Genomic DNA, 19,976 nt, shown 5'->3' on the forward strand with positions numbered 1-19,976 from the left:
GCTTTAAGTTGTTATCGTCAAATCTACGATTTAAAAAAAAGATTTAATTAAAAAGTTTGCTTTAAGACTTAGGTACTCCCTGTGCGCAGGCACTATTCCGACTTGCATCCATTCCGAGATACAACCAATTCTTCAGTCCCCATTATGGTCGTAAGTTGGGGATGGTCTGTATTCAAAGCCAAATTTTGCTAAAAAATTGAGGACTTCAATTATCAACCTGCCTTGGAGGGTGGTGAAAAAAAAATCACAAGCTATCCACAATTACATCACTGTTCACCATTGTGAGATTTGTTAAAATTTTACACACTTGAATTGGTTTGTTTTCTTTATTTATTATGTGGGTTATGGGATTATCATAAACAAATAAATTACCTGAAAAGTAAATTGACTTCCACAGATGGTTAGCATAGTGGTTTAGTACAATGCCGTTACAACGCCAGCGACTGGGACCAGGGTTCGAATCCCACGCTGTGTGTAATGAGTTTGTAGGTTCTCCCCATGGCTGTGTAGGTTTTCCCCGGGGCCCTGGTTTCCTCCCACCATTCAAAACAGACCAGGAATTGTAAGTCAATTGGGTGTAAATGGGTGGCACTGGCCAAAAGGGCCAGTTATGTCTAAATTTAAAATTTAAATTTATAAATTTAAACTCTTGGACAGAATCTGTATCAGGTGACATATATTGAACAATTCAGACTACTATAAAAATCCCTTAGCGTAATTTCCCAGAATGTCGATATCATTGTTCTAGGAGGGTGTTCTGGTGCTTTGTTTTTTTTATTTCTAGGGTCTTATTAATGCTGCTTCAGCAGGTAACAATGAGATAAACACAGTTTATTTTTGCATGACTGACCAAGGAATTGCTCTGCTTTTCTTGGGATATGCCCAAACTTCCATGGAAGGCCAATGGCACCTTGATATAATGTTCCCTCGATAAAAGCACAACAGAAGTGAACAGTACTGGTATAACTAAAGTCGGTGACTAGTTAAGTTGTGAGATGATTGAGGTTTCACAAAATAGGAATAAAAAGTGTGGTCGGAGAGAATATTTGCATTTTTGGTGTGCTGTTCAGAACCAAGGATCACAAATACGAGTCAGTCACCAACATGTCCAACAGAGAACTCAGAAGAAACTTCTTTAGCCGCAGAGTGGTCAGAATGAAACAGACACCCACACCCAAGAACAAAACTGAAGACAGTCAGTATGAAAGAATTAGATATAATTAAAGGATCATTTATGCTAATAATTTGTTTCTCTGCTATAAATATGTAATTCTACGCAGGGATTTTCAAAACATGAAGGACATGCTTCTAATTTGAAGCCAGCATTGGGCCAACAGGTAACGATGACTGGGCAAGGAGAAGAATTTTCTGGAGGACTGTGATAAAAGTACTTTTGAATGAGGTAGTGAATGAACACGTAGATATGGGTTGTATGTCAATAATTACACAACTGAAAAGGGCGGTGATTGGGAGTCATGGCAGGAAGTGACATTGGAGCAGAATCCAAATGGCAAAATAAACTTACTGACAATGGGAAATAGAAGTAAATACAAATTTAATGTCATCTGAAGATTATGGGCCAAGGAGAGAACGCAGAATCTTTTGGAAGAATGCAATTAAGCCAGCACGTAAACAATTTCAAGAACATTGCCCATGTGATTAACTGTTTCAATATGGAGGGAATCAACTAGCTAGCTATTCTAAACTCAATCCTAGGTACCTTGCCACCAACAAACATCTTTGGAACAGCTGGAATTCCGGGTCTAGAAGAAGATTTTGGATGTCACTGCAAATAAGATAAACAGTATTAACATGTACATATTACATCTCGAAATGTGCACACACATTTGAGGAAATTTATGCATGCTAACGTGCAATTATATTACTTTAATCCAAATAAAGCAAAAGACACCGCTTCAATCTTGTGGCATGAAATACACCAAAAGAGAATACTCACTTTGATATAGAGTTCAATTGTTCCTGCACAAGAAATTTTATTTCTTTATTTTCTGAATAATGACTGCATAAAACAACAGGAAGAAGTAATCAGCATTAAGATTTGATCCATTCAGATGCTGGTTCCACTATTCCGATAACTACATCAGTGTACAAGTTACAGTAATATTTCAACTCTGATTGCTTTAGCAGTATGCTAATACATTCAAACGATTATCCAATAATCCAGAAGGATTACAAGCAATATAAACACAAAACATTGATTTTTGTTTATACATCTTTAAGATCCACAATCAAATTCTGAAATAACAGGTATGGGTACGTATGCACTTACATTTGCATAATATCAAGTGAATACTGTCCATTCCATGGCTGATGCAACAAGAAAGCTTTCAATACAAGACAAGATCTGGGAAGTAGGAGGTAAGGACACCAAATCGGATCTGCACAAGCAAAATATAAATGTTCCAGTCTTGAAGCAAATCTTTTAATTTATGATCAGTTGTGTGACTACAATGAGCTGCAAGTCATTTACATGCCTGTCCTTTAACTTTACTGACTGTTGAGCCAAAGAACAGGAATTTGGTCCTGCTTGAAAGGAGGAACATGTAGTTAAGCAATGAGAAGGAAGCATTGAAATTGACCCTTTCACCAAGAAAGCAGGTAAGAGAAATGATATTGGAAAGTAACACACAATTTTATAAAGTTCATCCAGTTCAATAAATGTAAATGGAAAAATTTATTAATAGATTAGAAAATCAAAGGAAGCTAAGCTTTATTGAATACATTTTTAATAAAGACAAAGAATTCACAATTAGGGTGCTGAGGAGACTATCATTATAATCTGACAGCCACAACGCACATGGATAAATAAATGTAGAAATTTAGAAGCAGGAGTCAGAAATTTTGCACTTTTCCACACACTACACAGTCACAGCCTTCAGTTCAGTATTTCAAAATTCCAAGCCACTTTAAACTGAAGAAATTGATTATATTTTTGCTTCTGTGCTAAAGTCTTGTGTAAGAATCCAATCTACATTTCAAATATTAGTTAAAAGGTAAGATAGTTATTTGCAAAATACAAAAGTGTTGTAGAAACTCAGCAGGTCATGAAGAATTATCAAAAAGCAGCAAAGAGTAACCAATGTCTTAGGGCTCAGCCATCATTCTCTCTATTTTTTTCATTTATTTTTGTTTTATTTCCTAGGGTGACAGTTTTTCAATGTGACTAGCTGCCAGTTTTGCTCATCACACCATTGTTGCAGGATGCTAGCGAACCATGGAACTGAAACATGACAGCAATTGACAAAAGCAAAATGAAATCCATCTCACAGCTTTCGAGTTCAGCAGCTAACACATTGCTTTGCTAGAGAATGCAACTCCAGACCCTTCATCGACAGTCAAAAGAACCAATTATCTTTAATTAAATGACAAATCAGCATGCAAGCAAAATAAAATGTAGCAAAGATAGAATAAAAAAAGGTATAATAGGGAAAACATTTTAATTTAAAATACAGGTGATTTTCTTGAACATGATTGTACCATAGCATTCCAAGTGTAGGAAGCACTCTTGTTCATAAGGAACTTTAAAACAAAAATGTTAATAAATTTAAAATCAATTTACAAAAGCCTTTCGAAGGGGAAAAATTAGAAATATTGGTTGAAAGGTAAATAAAAATTTTCAACTCAGTATTGGGGTGTAGTGGTGGGATTCCATCACCAGATGGAGTACAGTCTGTACACAGGTCAAAATGAACACCCATCTCCCAATAATGGGTATAAATAAATGGATTGTTACATTAACACAGTTAATGTAGCGGTTAGACCAATGCTATTACGGGGTCTGTGTGTGTATATAGCTGTAAGTTTTTTTTTAAAAAGCAATTGCAGCACTATTTAAATGTAAAACTCCATATATGCTTAAAGAGAAGCAATAGAGGAGAGGAGACTATACTATGAAGGTGTCTGAATCAGCCCTCAGCCAAGTGCAGGGGCAGCCAATAAGAGAGTGCAATAAATGTACAGAACATAAGGGTGGCAGTGGAAAAGTGAGGGGCAACTCAATTGAAAACAGGAGGAGCCATTCACAATCTGCTTGAAGAATTCAATGGGTCAAGCAGTGCAAGATGTATAAAAAGAATGGTCGATCTTTCAAGCCATGACTCTTCAAGACAAAAACCAGTATCAGGACTGAAATTACTATCAGAAAATGGCATTCATCTCAGCTGAGTACGAGATCAGTAGTTCATCAAGAGCATTTCATAAGAAGCAAACTACTAAGTTTAGGAAATACAACATAGGTAGAACAGAAAATTAACATTTCCATAATGACACCACCATCTTTGGAATAGGCTGCCAATACACAGCAAACAAGATTAAATGGTATATAAGAAAAATCCTAGCTACCTGCAAAAACACTTTTAGAAGACATATAGAACACAAGTACAAATAATATCATGCTTTTAACATATTGACTTATTCATACCTGTTAATTCCTGCTCATCTACCCTGTAACTTGCTGATTTCATTGCCATCTCCAGAACCCGGATGCAACCATCATCTGAAGCCAGAACAACTTTATCAGAACTGCACCAATCCATATCAAGGACTTTGTAGCTAACATTCCGACCAGTCCTCATGCTGCTTACCATCTGAATCTTCAAACAAAATTACAGAATTAATATCAATTAAAACCATTCCATTGCATTTGTTTCAACAATTATTCTTGATCAAGCACAATAAGCACGAAAGAAATGAAATTTTAAAAAAGATTAAAACAAGAAATATAACATTTTTAACAGTATATCAAGTAAAATGAACGAGCATGCATTCTGCACGGAACTTCAGAAATATTTTTAAAGACAAGCAGAAGAAGGAAAAGTCTGATCTGCATAAGCACTACCTCCTTAGTATCCCAAACTTCAACTCCATCATTAAACATCATTAAAAGTTTCATGTTTCCTTTTCCAGGACCAAAACGTATCTTCTTTATCCATCCACGGTGAGTAGGAATTCCTCTATTAAATAACAATCAATCAACATAAAACAGGAATTTTAGTGAATGAGCCTTGATACCAGCTCAATAAAAAAATTACAGAATTAAATAAGAAAATCTGCAGATGCTGTGATTGTAGTTTACTGCCTGCCCCATTGACCCCCGCCAGTGGGCTGATCTCGCCTCAAACCGTGCATCTTGGCGCCTCACCGTTCGGCGGGCAGCAACCTCCTTTGAAGAAGACCGCAGAGCCCACCTCACTGACAAAAGGCAAAGGAGGAAAAACCCAACACCCAACCCCAACCCACCAATTTTCCCCTGCAACCGCTGCAACCGTGTCTGCCTGTCCCGCATCGGACTTGTCAGCCACAAACGAGCCTGCAGCTGACGTGGACATTTACCCCCTCCATAAATCTTCGTCCGCGAAGCCAAGCCAAAGAGAAGAAAGAGTTTACACAAATATGCTGGAGAAACTCTTCAAGACAGACAACATTCTTTAGGTAGCCGAGATAAAGTTACAAAACCTATGTTTTGGGCCTGAGCCCTTCATCAAGGTGTGAGCAAAAAGCAGGCACCTCAGTAAAATGGTTGAGGGTGGGGGGGAAGGGAAAACAAGAGAAAAAAAAATCTGAGAAGGGATGGGGGAGGAGATAACTCGCTGAATTGCAAAGGGAGTTGAGAGTTAGAGGAAAGAAGACAGAGGGATGGGGAAGAGAGGGAGACAGGAGAATGGCTTAAAGGAAACCAGAGAATTTGATGTTAATGTCAATCAGTTGAAGAGTGCCCAGACATAATATTAGGTTTTGCACCTCCAATTTACAGGTGGCCTTGGTTTAGCAAGGCATGAGGCCATGGATAGACATGTTGGCAAGGGAGTGGGGGGCCAAATTGAAATGGTTGGCCATCGAAAGATCCCCACAATTGTTGGGACAGGAAAAGACTCTCCAACATAGAGGAAGCCACAACGAGAGCACCGGATGCAGTAGATGATTGCCGCATATTCATAAGTGAAGTGATATTTCATATGAATGGACTCAGAATGATAGTAAGGGAGGAGGTGTGGCATAAGTGAAGCACTTCCTGAGGTCACAGGGGAAAGAACCAAGGGGAAGATAAGTGGGAAGGGATGAGTGGATGAGGGAGTAACAGAGGAAGCAGTTCCTGGGGAAGGCCTGGTGGTGGAATCATATTGTAGGTGACAGAAATTGCAAAGGATAATATGTTGGATGCCGAGGCTGGTGAGGTCAAGGTGTGGTGTGCGGGGGGGGATCCTGTCCTTGCTGCATCAAGGGGCAGATGTGCAGGAAATGGAGGAGATGTGGATAAGGGCTGAGTTGATGGTGGCAAAGACATTTATCTGGTTAAACAAAAGTTAATAATTTTAGGTCTTCACTGGAATAGCACCACCAGATATTTGGAGAGCTGTGATCTGCCATTGAAAATGAAATCATACAAGGTTACACAAGTATGCAGGTCCTGGTGGAGTTCATCTCAAAAGTGGCTATTTGGATAGAGGATGCTTTGATTTTAATTTTCCAAAAATTTGGGCAGGTTGATTACACTGGAAATTAGAAATGCAATTCATTTGGTCAAAAAAGGGAAACTGGTAAGAGGCACCTATAAGCTTAACATTTGTGATTGAGAAAATGTTAGAAGTTACAAGTAAAGATGCTATAGCTAAGAAAATTGCAAGGCAAAGTTGATGTGTTTTTCTTAAAAAGGGAAATCACATTTGAACAATGTATTGGCGATTTTGAGAGCACTTTGAGTCGATAAAGGAAAACTGGTAGAAAAGATGCATAGATTTCTAGTAGGTATTTTATCAAGTATGACAGTGAAGGAAAATATTTTGGCCTAGATAAAATATTGTTTGGCTAAAAGGAAACATAAAATCAGCATAAATGGGTATTTTACTAGTTTCCAAGATGCAATGAGCCATAGATACTTTGGCCACAACTTCCTTTTTAAACACATTATATACAGTAAATGATTTGGATGAAGACACCAAACGTGTTTGTCAAATTTGCTAATCACACAAGGATAAATGGTAAAGCAAGCTGAAAAAAAGGAGACTGGAAATATCAAAAGGGATATAGAAAGGGTGAATGAACAGATAAAGGGCTAGCAAATGATGTGCAGAAAAATTCAAAATTTTGTTTTGCAAGGATTTTTTTTTTTAAAAAGCTAATTTTCTATCTGTTTGGGTGTCTTAGCTAATGTGCAGATACAGCTAGTAATAAGGAAACCAAACAGAATTTTATTACTTATTGCTGGGGGATTAATAGGAAGGTTATGCTTCAGTTGTATGGGGAATTGGCAATAGTACCTTTGGAATATTGTATATAACATTGGTCACTTTTTAATGCATTGGTTGGAGTTCGATGGTGGTTTACCAAATGTATACAGTAAAACCCCTGCTATTCGGTATTCAAGCAACTGGCAAAAAAGGAAAATAAATAACAAAAAAAATTAAATAAATATAAATAAAATAACAGGCAAAAAATATGTAAATTTAAATTTGTAAAAGTAAATGTTCTCTGAAGCAACACATAAATCTTTGGTGAAGATGGGAGTAAATATTCAGCCTTGGTTGTGCTTTGCTCGTAGCAGATGTTTGAATAAAATTGAGTACGGATAAAATGTTGTCACCCAGGATGAAGAGCTGATTGATGCCACTCACTGTTGGAGTGACATCGCCCTCGTCAGAGGCTTTATATGCAAACTTGGGGAAAGTGATCTTAATTACCTATGTTATTGTTCATATTTCGGGCAGCTCTGTGGAGGGGGAGAAATCTGCAGATGCAGTGGAGGTTAAATGTGACTGAAAATAAAGTAAAATGCTTGAAAATTTAGGTTTGCTCAATGTAAATATTGTATTTTTGTCTTTTAAACTGTTCAGTCTTAATGCATGTGTTTTAGTTAGACATTGTAAGAGTAAGTCTCAACCAACTGGAAAATACACTTATCCGGCATCTACCACTCCCCATAGGTGCTGGATACCAGGGGTTTTTCTGTATTTGGAATGAACAGGTTGATTTCTCAGGCAAGTCAGGCATAGAATTCAGAAGAGTGAAAGGGGACTTGATTGAAATATTTATCGGAATAGTCAAGATTCTCTGAAACTTTGGGTAGCACAACAATATTACAGTTAAGTGCTGCCTGCCTTACAGCTCGGGGTATCTGGATTTGATCCTGACCTTGGTGTGGGCTTTCATTAGGTGCTTCCGTTTCATCTTGCATCCCAGAAGATTAAATGGCCACTGTAAATTATCCTTTAGTACACGCAAGTGGTGAAAAAAATGAAACAGGAGAGTTGAGAGTATGGAAGAATAATTTACAGGACTCCAGGGGAAAAGAAAAAGAAAATGGATTTGCTGAGGTTTCTCTTCTGGGTGACAGTGACTTCATTCTGTGCCAGAATAAATATCAAAATTAGGCTTGACAAGGAAGAGTTGAATAGGATGCTTCCTCTCATGAGAGATCTAGCACTAAGTGGTCACAGTTTAAAAGTTAGAGCTCCATCATTTAAAACAACTTCTTTGGAATTCTCTTACTCAAGGTGGAGATGCAAGCAGGGTTTTGCATATTTTTAAGGCAGTGGTAAATAGATACTTGATAAGCAAGAAAGTAAAATGTTACTACAGGTAGAGAGAAATGAGGAACTGAGGTTACAGATCAGCCAAGTGGTCATATCTATATCTATCTGTAGACACTGCAATATAAACATGCCTGAATTCATGCAAGGATTGTTTTTTTCCTCACTACAAGCAGGCAGCATCACCACTGCTACCACCTGAGAGGAGCTGTAGTAGGCACGACTTGCAGATCTTGACCCTTTGTATTGTGTTCAATAGATTTTGGCCGATGGAAACAAGTAGTTGTAGCATGCACCTCATTTACACACCCTCCGCACCAACACCCCCCTCCCCCCCCAACCTTCCCCACCGTCCCCTCATTAAAGATCAGTCAGGTTATCCTCCATTATTGTGTTGCAGGATAGCAAGTACTAGTGAAAAAAGTGCACTAACATCGTATGGTCTAAGGACAATCCATTAATGATGAGACACAATGTTTCAGGATTTCTAAATTCCTTTACCTTGACAGTCTAGCTTTTAGGTCCCAAAAGTTGACATTTCCGTCAACATCTCCCAGCACCAGGATCTCTCCCTTCCATGCAATGCACGTGATGCTGCCCATGTCTCCCTGCAATAGTCAAGTTATTTCAACATATGAAATGGTCTAAGAAAGCTGCATTCACTACACACAATACAGATTCAAGTTTAGCTTATTCATTTACAAAACACCATTTTCCATAGACATCAGTCTTCATGCACTTAGGGCTTTGGCACCAGACGATGCCCCGATCCTAGAGTAGCACTCGTGTATAGAATGACTTTAGCTTAAACACAGCTACAAGTTAAAAAGTAAAGGTTCCTTTATTGTCATGTAATTCTACATTTAGAATGGAACATACATGAAATTCTTTAAATTTTGTCTACTGTAAGGCAGGCAGAGAGTCGCCACTTTGTCCGGCTACAGTATATTTTTAGAACATTTTGAGATTGAAAGGATATTTTCCCCCAAAGGTGCAGTATCATGTCTCATTATCTTGACAGGAATGTTTATTCTCTCTAGAGTTAGGTTTCCACTAAGGACTGTCTTGCTCATGTGATGTACATCTTCACGCCGAAGCAATTCCAAAGTTCTTTTTTCTTTGATCGAATTCCACTTTCTACTCTTCAATAAGATCACGAGAAGCATCAACAGTGGACACCCAATTTATTTGAGATCAGGTTAATTGTACTACTGTTTACAATTCATCCAGTGTCTTATTTTAATTTAACTAAGCAGCTTCTCATTACTGTAAAAGGAATATTATTACAGTATTTTGAATAAAACATGTTTTTTTCCCCTCACACAGACATCCATCAAAAAAATGGAACCATAAGGACCAAAGCCATCACTACCATAATCAGCTGCAATAACGAGCCTCCTCCAGGAATTTGTATGCAGCAGTTCCATTAAGAGAAATCTAAAAAAGCTCATCATTAATAGCTAGTGCTGCTTACATTTAAAGATAATTTATTACTCTCACATTCTTGAAGTTATATTTGTTCACTGATAAATTTACAAATCAAAATGCAATTAAAACTGAAGAAATTGCCATCATAAATTCACATGGGTTCCTCTAACATTCCACTGAATGCAGAAATATTAACATTAATGCAGTCAACAGAACACAGCTAGGAGACTAATATTGAAGAAACATTCCCTGAATATAAAGACAAGGAAGATAATGTACATAATGCATATAGGATGATCTTTCAAAACTTAAAAATATTGCCTCAAAATCAGGGTCACCTTATATGTCAGGTCTAAAATCCAAACCTTGCCAGCAAAGTCTCAACACCGCTGCCATCCTCCTCCCCCTTCATATTCTATCCCTATCTTGCTGGATCCGACTCAAGTGTCCTGGTCAGCCCCTTAGCACAACCCGACTCACCTTCATGCGAATAGCGACAGCGAAAAGAATGCGCACACGTTGAGGGGCATTTCAGCGGGGCAAACCTGTGCATGACCAGTGCTCCTCCATAGGGTCCATCGTCCACCCAGGAGCCAATGGTGGCTTATTTTAAAATATCCTATTAAAATTAAAACCCTTACAGGGTAAGTTGGTATTAAAATATTGTGACAACGTCACTTCACTGGTCAGTGATGAGTGCCAGTTTTTTTTTGGGGGGGTGGGGGGGGCGGAGAAATCGTCCTATATAATGGGTATAGCTCAAAGCCTACATTTTGGGTAGAAAATCAGGTGGTCATCCTATACCCGAGTCATCCCATATACTAGCATATATGGTACATCAAAAAACCAGCATACTTTTGATTCTGTGCTTCACCATGGAGATACATATATGTACAGAGTTTGTTAAAATCATCTTGTAGATTTATCAGTGAATCCTTGCCACCTGGCTACATATTCTGCCACACATCACTCTCATCTCACACAACTGCACGCCTCCTATTATACTAAATTATAACATATTTAATCATTCCTTGTGTAATTCATCAATCACACTTCCATCACTGGGGAAAAAAAATCTCTCTCACTTTGCTTTAATTATGTTTTCAGAATCCCAACTGATCCTGATCTTTATTTCACTCCATGCTGATTCACCATGGCAATCTTGCAACTAATACACTGCTCAACCATTCAGTCAGTAAACCAGCTTCCTGTATGTGGAGTTTTAATCTAACCATTCTGTCTGTAATCTATACCTTGGTCCTTGGCAACATTCTGCATGAACCCAATGTTGGTTTCCACAAAGACTGATAATACCATGCCCTGGCTTCTACCTTGATCCTTGGCAACATTCTCCATGATCCCAATGTTGGTTTCCACAAAGACTGATAATACCATGCCCTGGCTTCTACCCTATCACTGTTACTAACCTGTCAGATAGGCCTTCCAGTTTTGGTGAATAGAATTCTTAAATAATGGGAAGACCAAAGCCACTCTCTTCTGACTCTATCACAAATCCCCTCTCCCTCTCACAACCTTGGTGTCATATGAGACATTTGGTGATTTACACATCACAGTACCATGTCATGGCTAATACATTTATCTCATCTCTTCAAATCACTGGAAGTTGTCCCTCCCTGAAACTTCATTCAGGTCTTTGGTATCTTTAAGTTTGACTATTACAATGTAACCCCTATCAAAGAGTCCACCACCCACGCAAGGGCTGCAAGGGGCATCAGGCAACACTAATTGTGACTCTGTCTGCTTTACGGCGGGCAAAAGTTGAAGTATATCATGTATATTACATTTTTAATGTATTATTTGGTGACGATAAAAGGAATCTTGAACATTCTGATTGATAACGTTGGCACCTTGGCATAACAAAGGCTCCTGGTTAAATAACATGACAATTATAAAATTCTCATCCTTCTTTCACATCCCTCCATTGCCGCATCATATTTTTCTTCATTATGATGAAGATTCTTCGATCATCATACGGCACCAGTCCCTTTGCGCTTTCAGAGCTCACCAGCATGCTCTTTCTTCTTAATGATGTTCAAAAGAGTTGATTTTGATCATCTGAAGGACTGGGTGATGTTTCCTACTGTGTAATTCTTGTTTTTCAGTCTCATAATCGCTTGACCAATCCTGGTCCTCATTTTTAAAAATAGCAACTACAGACTCCCAAGGACTTCTTAGAAGCAACCCTACCTCTCTTATACGTGCACCAATGAAGCAATTAAACATACCCGAGTAATCAAAAATGCCTGTGAAGCCAAATGCATCAAAAATTATGGTGCCCTGAAATGGGGGAACTCCGTATAAAAAGTGCTGTAATTTGTACATGGTCAAACGAAAATGTGTACAAATAACCTTGAATAAAATCTGGAATATGCACTTCAATTGCATGTGAATTGTTTGATAACAAATTTAAAACTGTGGAGCACAAGGGGCAAATAAAGGAAAAAAGTGTCTTTGTCCCAAACATTTTGCTTGGACACTATCTATGCAAGTTAATTGATAAAACATGCAGTTAAATATTAAATGATGCAATTCAACCTTGAAAACACTTGGCAACCAAAGGAGCATACATAATTACAAACCTTTAGAATACATCCCAGTAGATCAGCATTTCATTTTTTTTAGTTCTGCAAATAACTATTTTACAGTAGATTATTACTTGACAAGTGCAAGAACATTACCTTCTTCCACAAAGGAACAATGATTTGCTGTGCATGGAGAATTATCAAGAGAATCAAGAATATGAAAGATTTCTTTCATAATGTAATCAGGGCTGTGAGCACTGGCCCCTTAAAGCCCTCGCGACTCAACCAGCTGCAGTTCCTACTACTTTTATTTCCAATTATATTTTTATGTTGCCAGGTTTGCTGATTAGTTCTTATCATTATCTAATGAAGACCAAATTATAAAATCAAAGCAATGTTGTAAATAGAGCTTATGAGCAGCGTGCATTTGAAACCAACCGCATGTGAAAAATATAACAAATCTGACCAAAATTGAAAGCTCTAACTTCAAAAGAAAATACCTCACACACTCTTATTCCAAACACTTCACCTATCATTACTTGCTTAAGGCTCTTCCTCATTGGACAGAACCATTTTTAATCCCTATATAAAAATTGCTGTTTTACTGAAGAAGTTACCAATTGAGAATTGATAAGACAGATCGCTCTATCCCAGAATGTATTTTAACCCTGATTTGCTAAGCTTTTGATCACCAATGGAGTCAATAGATGCCATTTTTCAACATGAGGACCAGAGTTGTGCCAGAGAAAGCCAAAGAAGCCATTATGAGAATGAAAAACAATAATAAAACAGTAAGAGACATCGCCCAATCCTTAGGATTATCAAAATAAACAGTTTGGAACTAAGACGCAAACCATGCCAAAAGTGATATGGTTTAGATCTTGAGCTTGATGCTTCTATACTTGGCTCTTGCCATCACTCTGATATAGGTTAATTTTGGTCTCATCTGTCACAAGGCCTTTTTCCAGAATTCTGCCATCCTTTCTGTGGCTAATTAGTGGTCTGCAGCTTGCAGTGTAGTCTCTGTATTTCTGTTCATGAAGTCTTCCCCAGACATATTCATACCCGTCTCCTGAAGAAAGTTTCTGATCTGTCAGACGTACTATTTGGGATATTTCTTCATTATGATGAGCATTGGAAGACCAGTCCTTTGCGATTACTGAGTGCACCAGTATGCTCTTTCTTCTTAATGATGGCCCACACTCTTTATTTTGGTGATGTCGCTTACTGTTTTATTCCTGTTTTCCAGACTCATAATGGCTTATTTGACTTCCATTTGCACAACTTCGGTTGTCATGTTGAAAAATGGCAACTGCAGACTCCAAAGGTGATCATAATCTTAGAATCTCTCTTGTACCTACACCAATGAAGCAATTGAACATACCCGAGTTGTCACAAACACCTGTGTCAAATGTCCCAAACTTTAGGATGCCCTGAAAAGAGGGGACCATGTATAAAAAGTGCTGCAATTTCTACAGGGTCAAACCAAAATGCATACAAATAACCCTGAATAAAATCTGTCATGTGCACTTTAATTGCATGAGAATTGTTTGATTACAAACCTTAAATTAAGGCAAGTTAAGGAAAAAAGTGTCTGTGTCCTCAACATTATGGAGGGCAGTGTGGAAGCCCCATTCTGGAGATACTCATTCACAATTATTCACTTTCACAGTTAAAAAAACCCATCAATCTCTTGATTCTTTGACTGTGTTTTAACATCAGTCATGATCAGCTTTTTGCCACTAACCTGTGCTCAAGAACATGTCATAGCAACAGGACAGCAGCAGCAAAATCTCATCCTTGAAGTCTGTATTGGATTTGAACTCTGGCTGCTGAGTTGAAAGGGCTTTACTTAAAATCATCGGGACTCAGCAAAAGTACACAAGAATGAAAAGGGGACAAGGAAATGTGGTCAATCAAACCCAATCTTTTCACCCTCACAATTTTCACAATCTGTAGACGTAAACAAACCTCCTTGTTTTATCTTCGATCTCTACCTAGTTTCAATTACAAAAAAAAGCCTCAGCTCATCCTTATCAATCAAATATTTAAAATGGTAACACCATTTCAATATATTTTGACACTCCTATTAATTTCAGTGCCAAACTTGCATCTGGTATTAGTAAATTAACTATAATTTCAATTTGCTGAATTATACAAATTCATGGCATCTGCACAGTAAAAATAGGCCTAATTGTACTTACATCGGGTGGAATTCTGACCCCATCCTTCACTATGCTTCCTTCCACAGTGAGGTGGAAAGCTCGTCCATTATTGTCAGTAAAGATAAAGTGCTCCCGTGCAGAGATGTTTTGGTTAAACTCAGCTTTACTTTCAGCCTCCTGCAGCAAGCTGTGGAATGTTTAAAAAATCAGATTTATCTTAACCTTGACACTTGTAATGATTCATATGAAGCCAACTTAATTGAGAAAAAAAAAGCAACACCACGGACAAAAATGAAATAAAACTGTTGAACTGAAAACAAAATTTAAACAAATGGGCTCTAGATTTTTTTTAAAAGTAAAACAGAATATTAGTGTGGGTCGAGAACTGATGGCAAAGAAACTCAGTGAACACAGCAAAGTACTTTTTTTTTAAGACATGCAGCACCCTAGTAGGCCCTTCCAGCCCATGAGCCAATTTAGGAAAACTAACCTAGAATCACTGTACGTTTCTGAAGGGATCCTTTCACAGTATCCTTTGCTCATGATACAATTTTAGAGAGTGTCATGGTTATCCTGGCACTTGCTATCAACCTTCATGAAGCATGCACCATAAAAAAAAATCACAGAAGATTTGCGTCACAGTCTGCTGTTTCCATCCCAGGTGATAAAGAGCCTCTCAGCCTCATCCCATTGCCTAGAACCTGGTCTTTCGTCCTGCAGATCACAATTCTTCAAACATATATTCAAGTACTCTTGTCTTGCTGAGGCTTCCTGTTTCTACGTCCACGCAGCAAGCCCCAGACTCCCACTACTCAAGTGAAAAAAGTTTCCTATTTTCTCTTTAATCTTTCTACCAATAACTTTAGACTTATTGGTCCTTGATTTATCCTTTCTGATTAGGGAAATAGGCCTTTCCTGCTTACCTTACCAAGATGCCTCAGAATTCTATATTGCTCACCTTTATTTCAGATAAAACAAACCCTACAACACCTCAGCACAGTAACAAGCCCTTTGGCCTATCTCGTCTGTGCTGAATTATTATTTTGCCGAGTCCCAATGACCTGCTCATGGACCAGAGGTCTCCATATTCCTTCCCATCAATGAACCTATCCAAATTATTCTTAAAAGTCAAAATTCGTCGTCCACGACACAGCTGGTTATTGTGACTGCTTCAAACTTCTTAATTATGCAACTTACACACAAATAATTTACAGTGGACCCAGACCACTTGTCAGGAATCATTTATTGTCATGAACGTGCATCAAGAAATTTGTTGTTTTGCAGCAGCAGGATTATTCAGACAAGGTGCAAAATTACTATAAATTACAATTCTGTAAATACAAGATTTTAAAAAATATACAACATGCAAAGAAGAGAAAAAGTAAGGTAGTCTCCATAAGTTAATTGGGTGTTCAGAGATCTGATGGCAGAGGGGAAGAAGCTGTTTTAGACACATCGAGTGCGTCTCTTTAAGCTCTTGTACCTCCTTCCTGATGCTAGCAATGAGAAAAGGGCATGGTCTGGGTGCTAAGGTTCCTTGATAAAAGAAGCTCTTTCTTTGGCACCACCTCTTAAAGTGTCCGTAATGGAGTGAACTAATTCCCATGATGGCACTGGCTGAGTTTACAACCGTCTGTTGCCTGTTCCTGTCTTGTGCATGGCACCTCCATGCCAGACAAGTGATGAAACCAGTCAGAATGCTCTTCTCAGTGCACCTATACAAATTTGCAAGTCTTTAGTGACATACCAAATCTCCTCAAACTCCTAATGAAATATAGCTGCTGGCAAGCATTCTTCATGATGGCCCCGGGACAGGCCTATAAAGATACTGACATGCAGGAATTTGAAGTTTCTTACTCTCTCCACTGCTGACCCCTCCAGGAGGACTAATTTGTGATCTCCTGGATTCCCCTTTCTTTTAATTAATTAATTTGGCTGATGCTGTGACACCAATCAACTAACTGATTTATCTCACTTTTGTACGCTTTGTCATTGTCATCTGTGATTCTGCCAACAACTATGTTGTCATTGGCAAGTTTGTTGATGGCATTTAAATTTTGCCTGATCACATACTCAAGTGTGTAGAGAGTAGAGCAGTGGGCTAAGCACACATCCTTGAGGTGCATCTGTGTTGATTGTCAGAGAGGAGGAGTTTTTGTAACCAATCTGCACTGACTGTGGTCTTCCAATGAGGAAGTCAAGGATCAAGATGCAGAGAGAGGTAGACACCCAGGTTTTGAAGCTTGCTGATCAGTACTGAGGGGGATAATGGTGTTGAAAGCTGAGCTATAATCAATGAATAGGAGCTTAAGGTAGCAACCAGTGTTTCTAGCCCACATTTGCTATCTCTTCACCCTCTGCAATCAGCATTTTGAAAAATCAGACCTATTAATGTCAGCAGCACCTGGTCACTTTTTCTTAGTTACCTGATCATCGGTGACTCAACATTATTGGCTTCAGCATCAGATGCAACAGTTTGTCTAGCCATGGCTTCTCGAACTGCAAGCTGCTTTTTGCGCAAACTCTTCAAGTTGTGGGAAGGAGACCACTCCTGCAGATGAGGAAGCACAGTGAATTCTACAATGTTTTGAAGATACCTACAAGAATAGTTTATCTCTGCATTTTAAGCTGGGCCTACCAAAAGTAAAAAGTGACTCAAAATCAAAACCCATAAAATGTACCCAAAAAATGTACATCTAGTGCTGAATGAGGTGAGTTCCAGAGGGGATGGAACAAAGTGTGACATGTATAAAATCAGCTTCACAGCAACCCCTTACTGTGCATTTCTTCTTCCACCTTATCTAGTATTTTTTTTTTTAAGACCACAGAACGTCAAACATCTGACAAATCAAAGGTATGCTATGGTGAATTGAAAAGCAGTCTCCAGTAACTGGGAGAGCCTTGTGATATTGAGCATGCACACATTGAAGGACTAGCTGATGAGGACACAGCTGTACGTCTAAGTGCCAGCAGATGAGAGAAATTCAATGAGAGCTTCTCATAAAGTGCCACTGTTTTTAAAATATCAACATGACATTGAGTGAGCCTGATAAATTCGGCTTTTTTTCCCCAAATGTCTTTATGGTTTTCCAAACAAAATTAGGTGAACATATTTACTAAACACAACACAGACAAAATTCTAAGCCAAGACTATTATTATAATCAATATTTAAAAATGCAATGTACATTTTTCAGTTCAAACATTGAACCTTGTCCAATGCCTGTTTCGTGTTCTTCTCAAACATTCATCTGCATAAATATCCTTTGGTTGCCCTAAAATTTGGCTCAGTGTCCAACATATCTGATGAGCATCTGATGAAATGCCTTGTGATGTTTTACTGTGCTAAATGATTATACAAGTCCATACCCCATTGCTATGATCAGTTTATCTTCCAGCTATTTAGGACACTGTGCCTCATTTTACTCTCCATCTGCCAGTCTAAAACATTTTGTATATATTCTCATCTGAGGAAGGAAGGATTTTCTTTCTATCAAAGTAAGGCAATGAAGTCTTATGAAGTCAGACTGCTTGCTGAATGGAAGGACTAATGTACAAGGAAATACTGGGGCAATTAACACAGGCTTCAACAACTTTCTGAAAATGGGAGCTCCACAAGTTTACAACTCTCACAATGAAAAAGCTATTCCTCATCTCAGTCCTCAATGGCTTACCCCTCATCCTTACAATGTGTCCCTTGTTCTGGAATTCACCAACATCAGGAACATTCTCATTCTATCTAACCTGGTTAATTCTGTTAGAATTTTGTGTCCCATTGAGATCCCCTCTCATATGCTTTGTATATTCTTTGTTTTTATGGGCAATAAATATAATTATTAGTGTGCCAGCAAAATAATTTAAGCTGCATGTAACATAGCTTAAGATTTCAAGGGTACTTTGTAGTGAAGTTACTGATTAAATGTTGAAAATTTGCAACAATACTATTTCTTTCCTGTTTCAAATGGAGAATGCCAGACAATAAAGCAATTTTAATATTAAACTATGTACATCTGAAGGGACTCTCTTTTAGTTCTCTTCTATTGTTAAGGGCACTGGGCAAAGCTCATGGTGATACTTTGTTTGCCTTATACAATGTACAATTTTAATATATTATTACCTGACAATAAAAGTAACTTTTGAACAATAAAAATTTTCAAGGTCGTTGTTACTGCCAACTTCAGATTCATGTTTCTACATTTTACATTTGTAACCTTGTCGTTTACTTTCCAAGGAAAAAGTGAAATATTATGTCTGCTTTCAAAACTGTCACCTTCATTACATTACATAGCACAATGATTATATATTTGTGATTAACTGTAAGGACCTTCATGCAAGAGTTGCCCTGCATAACTCTAAATTGAATACAATACACCACTGCTTTCTGCAGTGCCAGAGCAAGCCAGTGTACAAGAAACAGTGAACAAAGAAGTTCTGCCCAAAAAGATAAATTACCATTGGAAATAAATGGCATCCTTATCAGAATTATGGGTCATTGTGTAAATGTCAATTCACCGCTCTTATTAAAATGCTAATAAACCTATCATTTTCATAAAATGTTCTGTTTTAATTTCTTGTACAAGTAAAAGAGCCTTCTTAAATTTTCTGTAAACTTTTGGGATTCATTTTTCTTTCAATAGTCTCTCTCTCTCTCAATATACTACTGTTGTTGTAGTTAAGGATTAAGGTGGCAACTGCAAAATTAATAAACTGTTAATTTATCAGTTCTTTGAGGTGCAGCCTGGGATATAACTTTGAAATAAAGTATGTGATAAGCTATATAAAGGTTTTTCTCATTAATGACCACAAGTATGTACCCCAAGAGACAAGTTTCATCTCGGAAATCATTTTTGCGATTGCCACTGTATTAGTCTTCGCAGTTTCAGTGTACATTGTTAACTTGAATCAGTTCATGCATATTATTTGGGTTAATTTTTCTGCTTTCAGTAGCTTAAAGTTACTTTTGGCATTTTTAAAATAATTTTGAGTGTTGGCTTAATTTTTTTAACTATTTGTATCAGAGTGTTTATACTTTTCTTTGTGTACCAATTTTCAATTCCAATATTGGCTAAACTAAACTTTTTAGGATATTGTTTCTCTAATACTTTTCATTTAATTAAGTTAATTCAATTTATCATTCTTGAAATGCATTCTTAATCCAGCTTTCATGTTTCCCACTTTAGCCAAATGAATTCGAAGTGCTTCAAGACCTTATATTGCCCTCTCATCCACAATCTTATGATGTATCTGCTTTTGATGGCCCTCTCTTCTGGTGCAATATATCAATGACTGATGATTT

At 37.8% G+C, this 19,976-nt stretch overlaps 1 protein-coding gene across 2 annotated transcripts in view; it reads right to left on the reverse strand.

The window, feature by feature from the left end:
* The window catches only part of wdr11 (WD repeat domain 11), a 79,378-nt gene that overhangs the window by 15,784 nt on the left and 43,618 nt on the right, over positions 1-19,976 (reverse strand). For both annotated transcript variants that reach the window (XM_069899853.1, XM_069899854.1), the window contains exons 15-22: positions 17,109-17,233; positions 14,722-14,869; positions 9,048-9,154; positions 4,859-4,973; positions 4,442-4,613; positions 2,291-2,399; positions 1,958-2,020; positions 1,721-1,786 (exon numbers count right to left, since the gene is read on the reverse strand). In XM_069899853.1, coding sequence (XP_069755954.1) covers positions 1,721-1,786; positions 1,958-2,020; positions 2,291-2,399; positions 4,442-4,613; positions 4,859-4,973; positions 9,048-9,154; positions 14,722-14,869; positions 17,109-17,233 — 905 coding nt within the window. The remainder of the gene's footprint in view (positions 1-1,720; positions 1,787-1,957; positions 2,021-2,290; positions 2,400-4,441; positions 4,614-4,858; positions 4,974-9,047; positions 9,155-14,721; positions 14,870-17,108; positions 17,234-19,976) is intronic.

The sequence above is a fragment of the Narcine bancroftii genome, chromosome 10 (assembly GCF_036971445.1).
Source record: "Narcine bancroftii isolate sNarBan1 chromosome 10, sNarBan1.hap1, whole genome shotgun sequence".
NCBI classification, from domain to species: Eukaryota; Metazoa; Chordata; class Chondrichthyes; order Torpediniformes; family Narcinidae; genus Narcine; species Narcine bancroftii.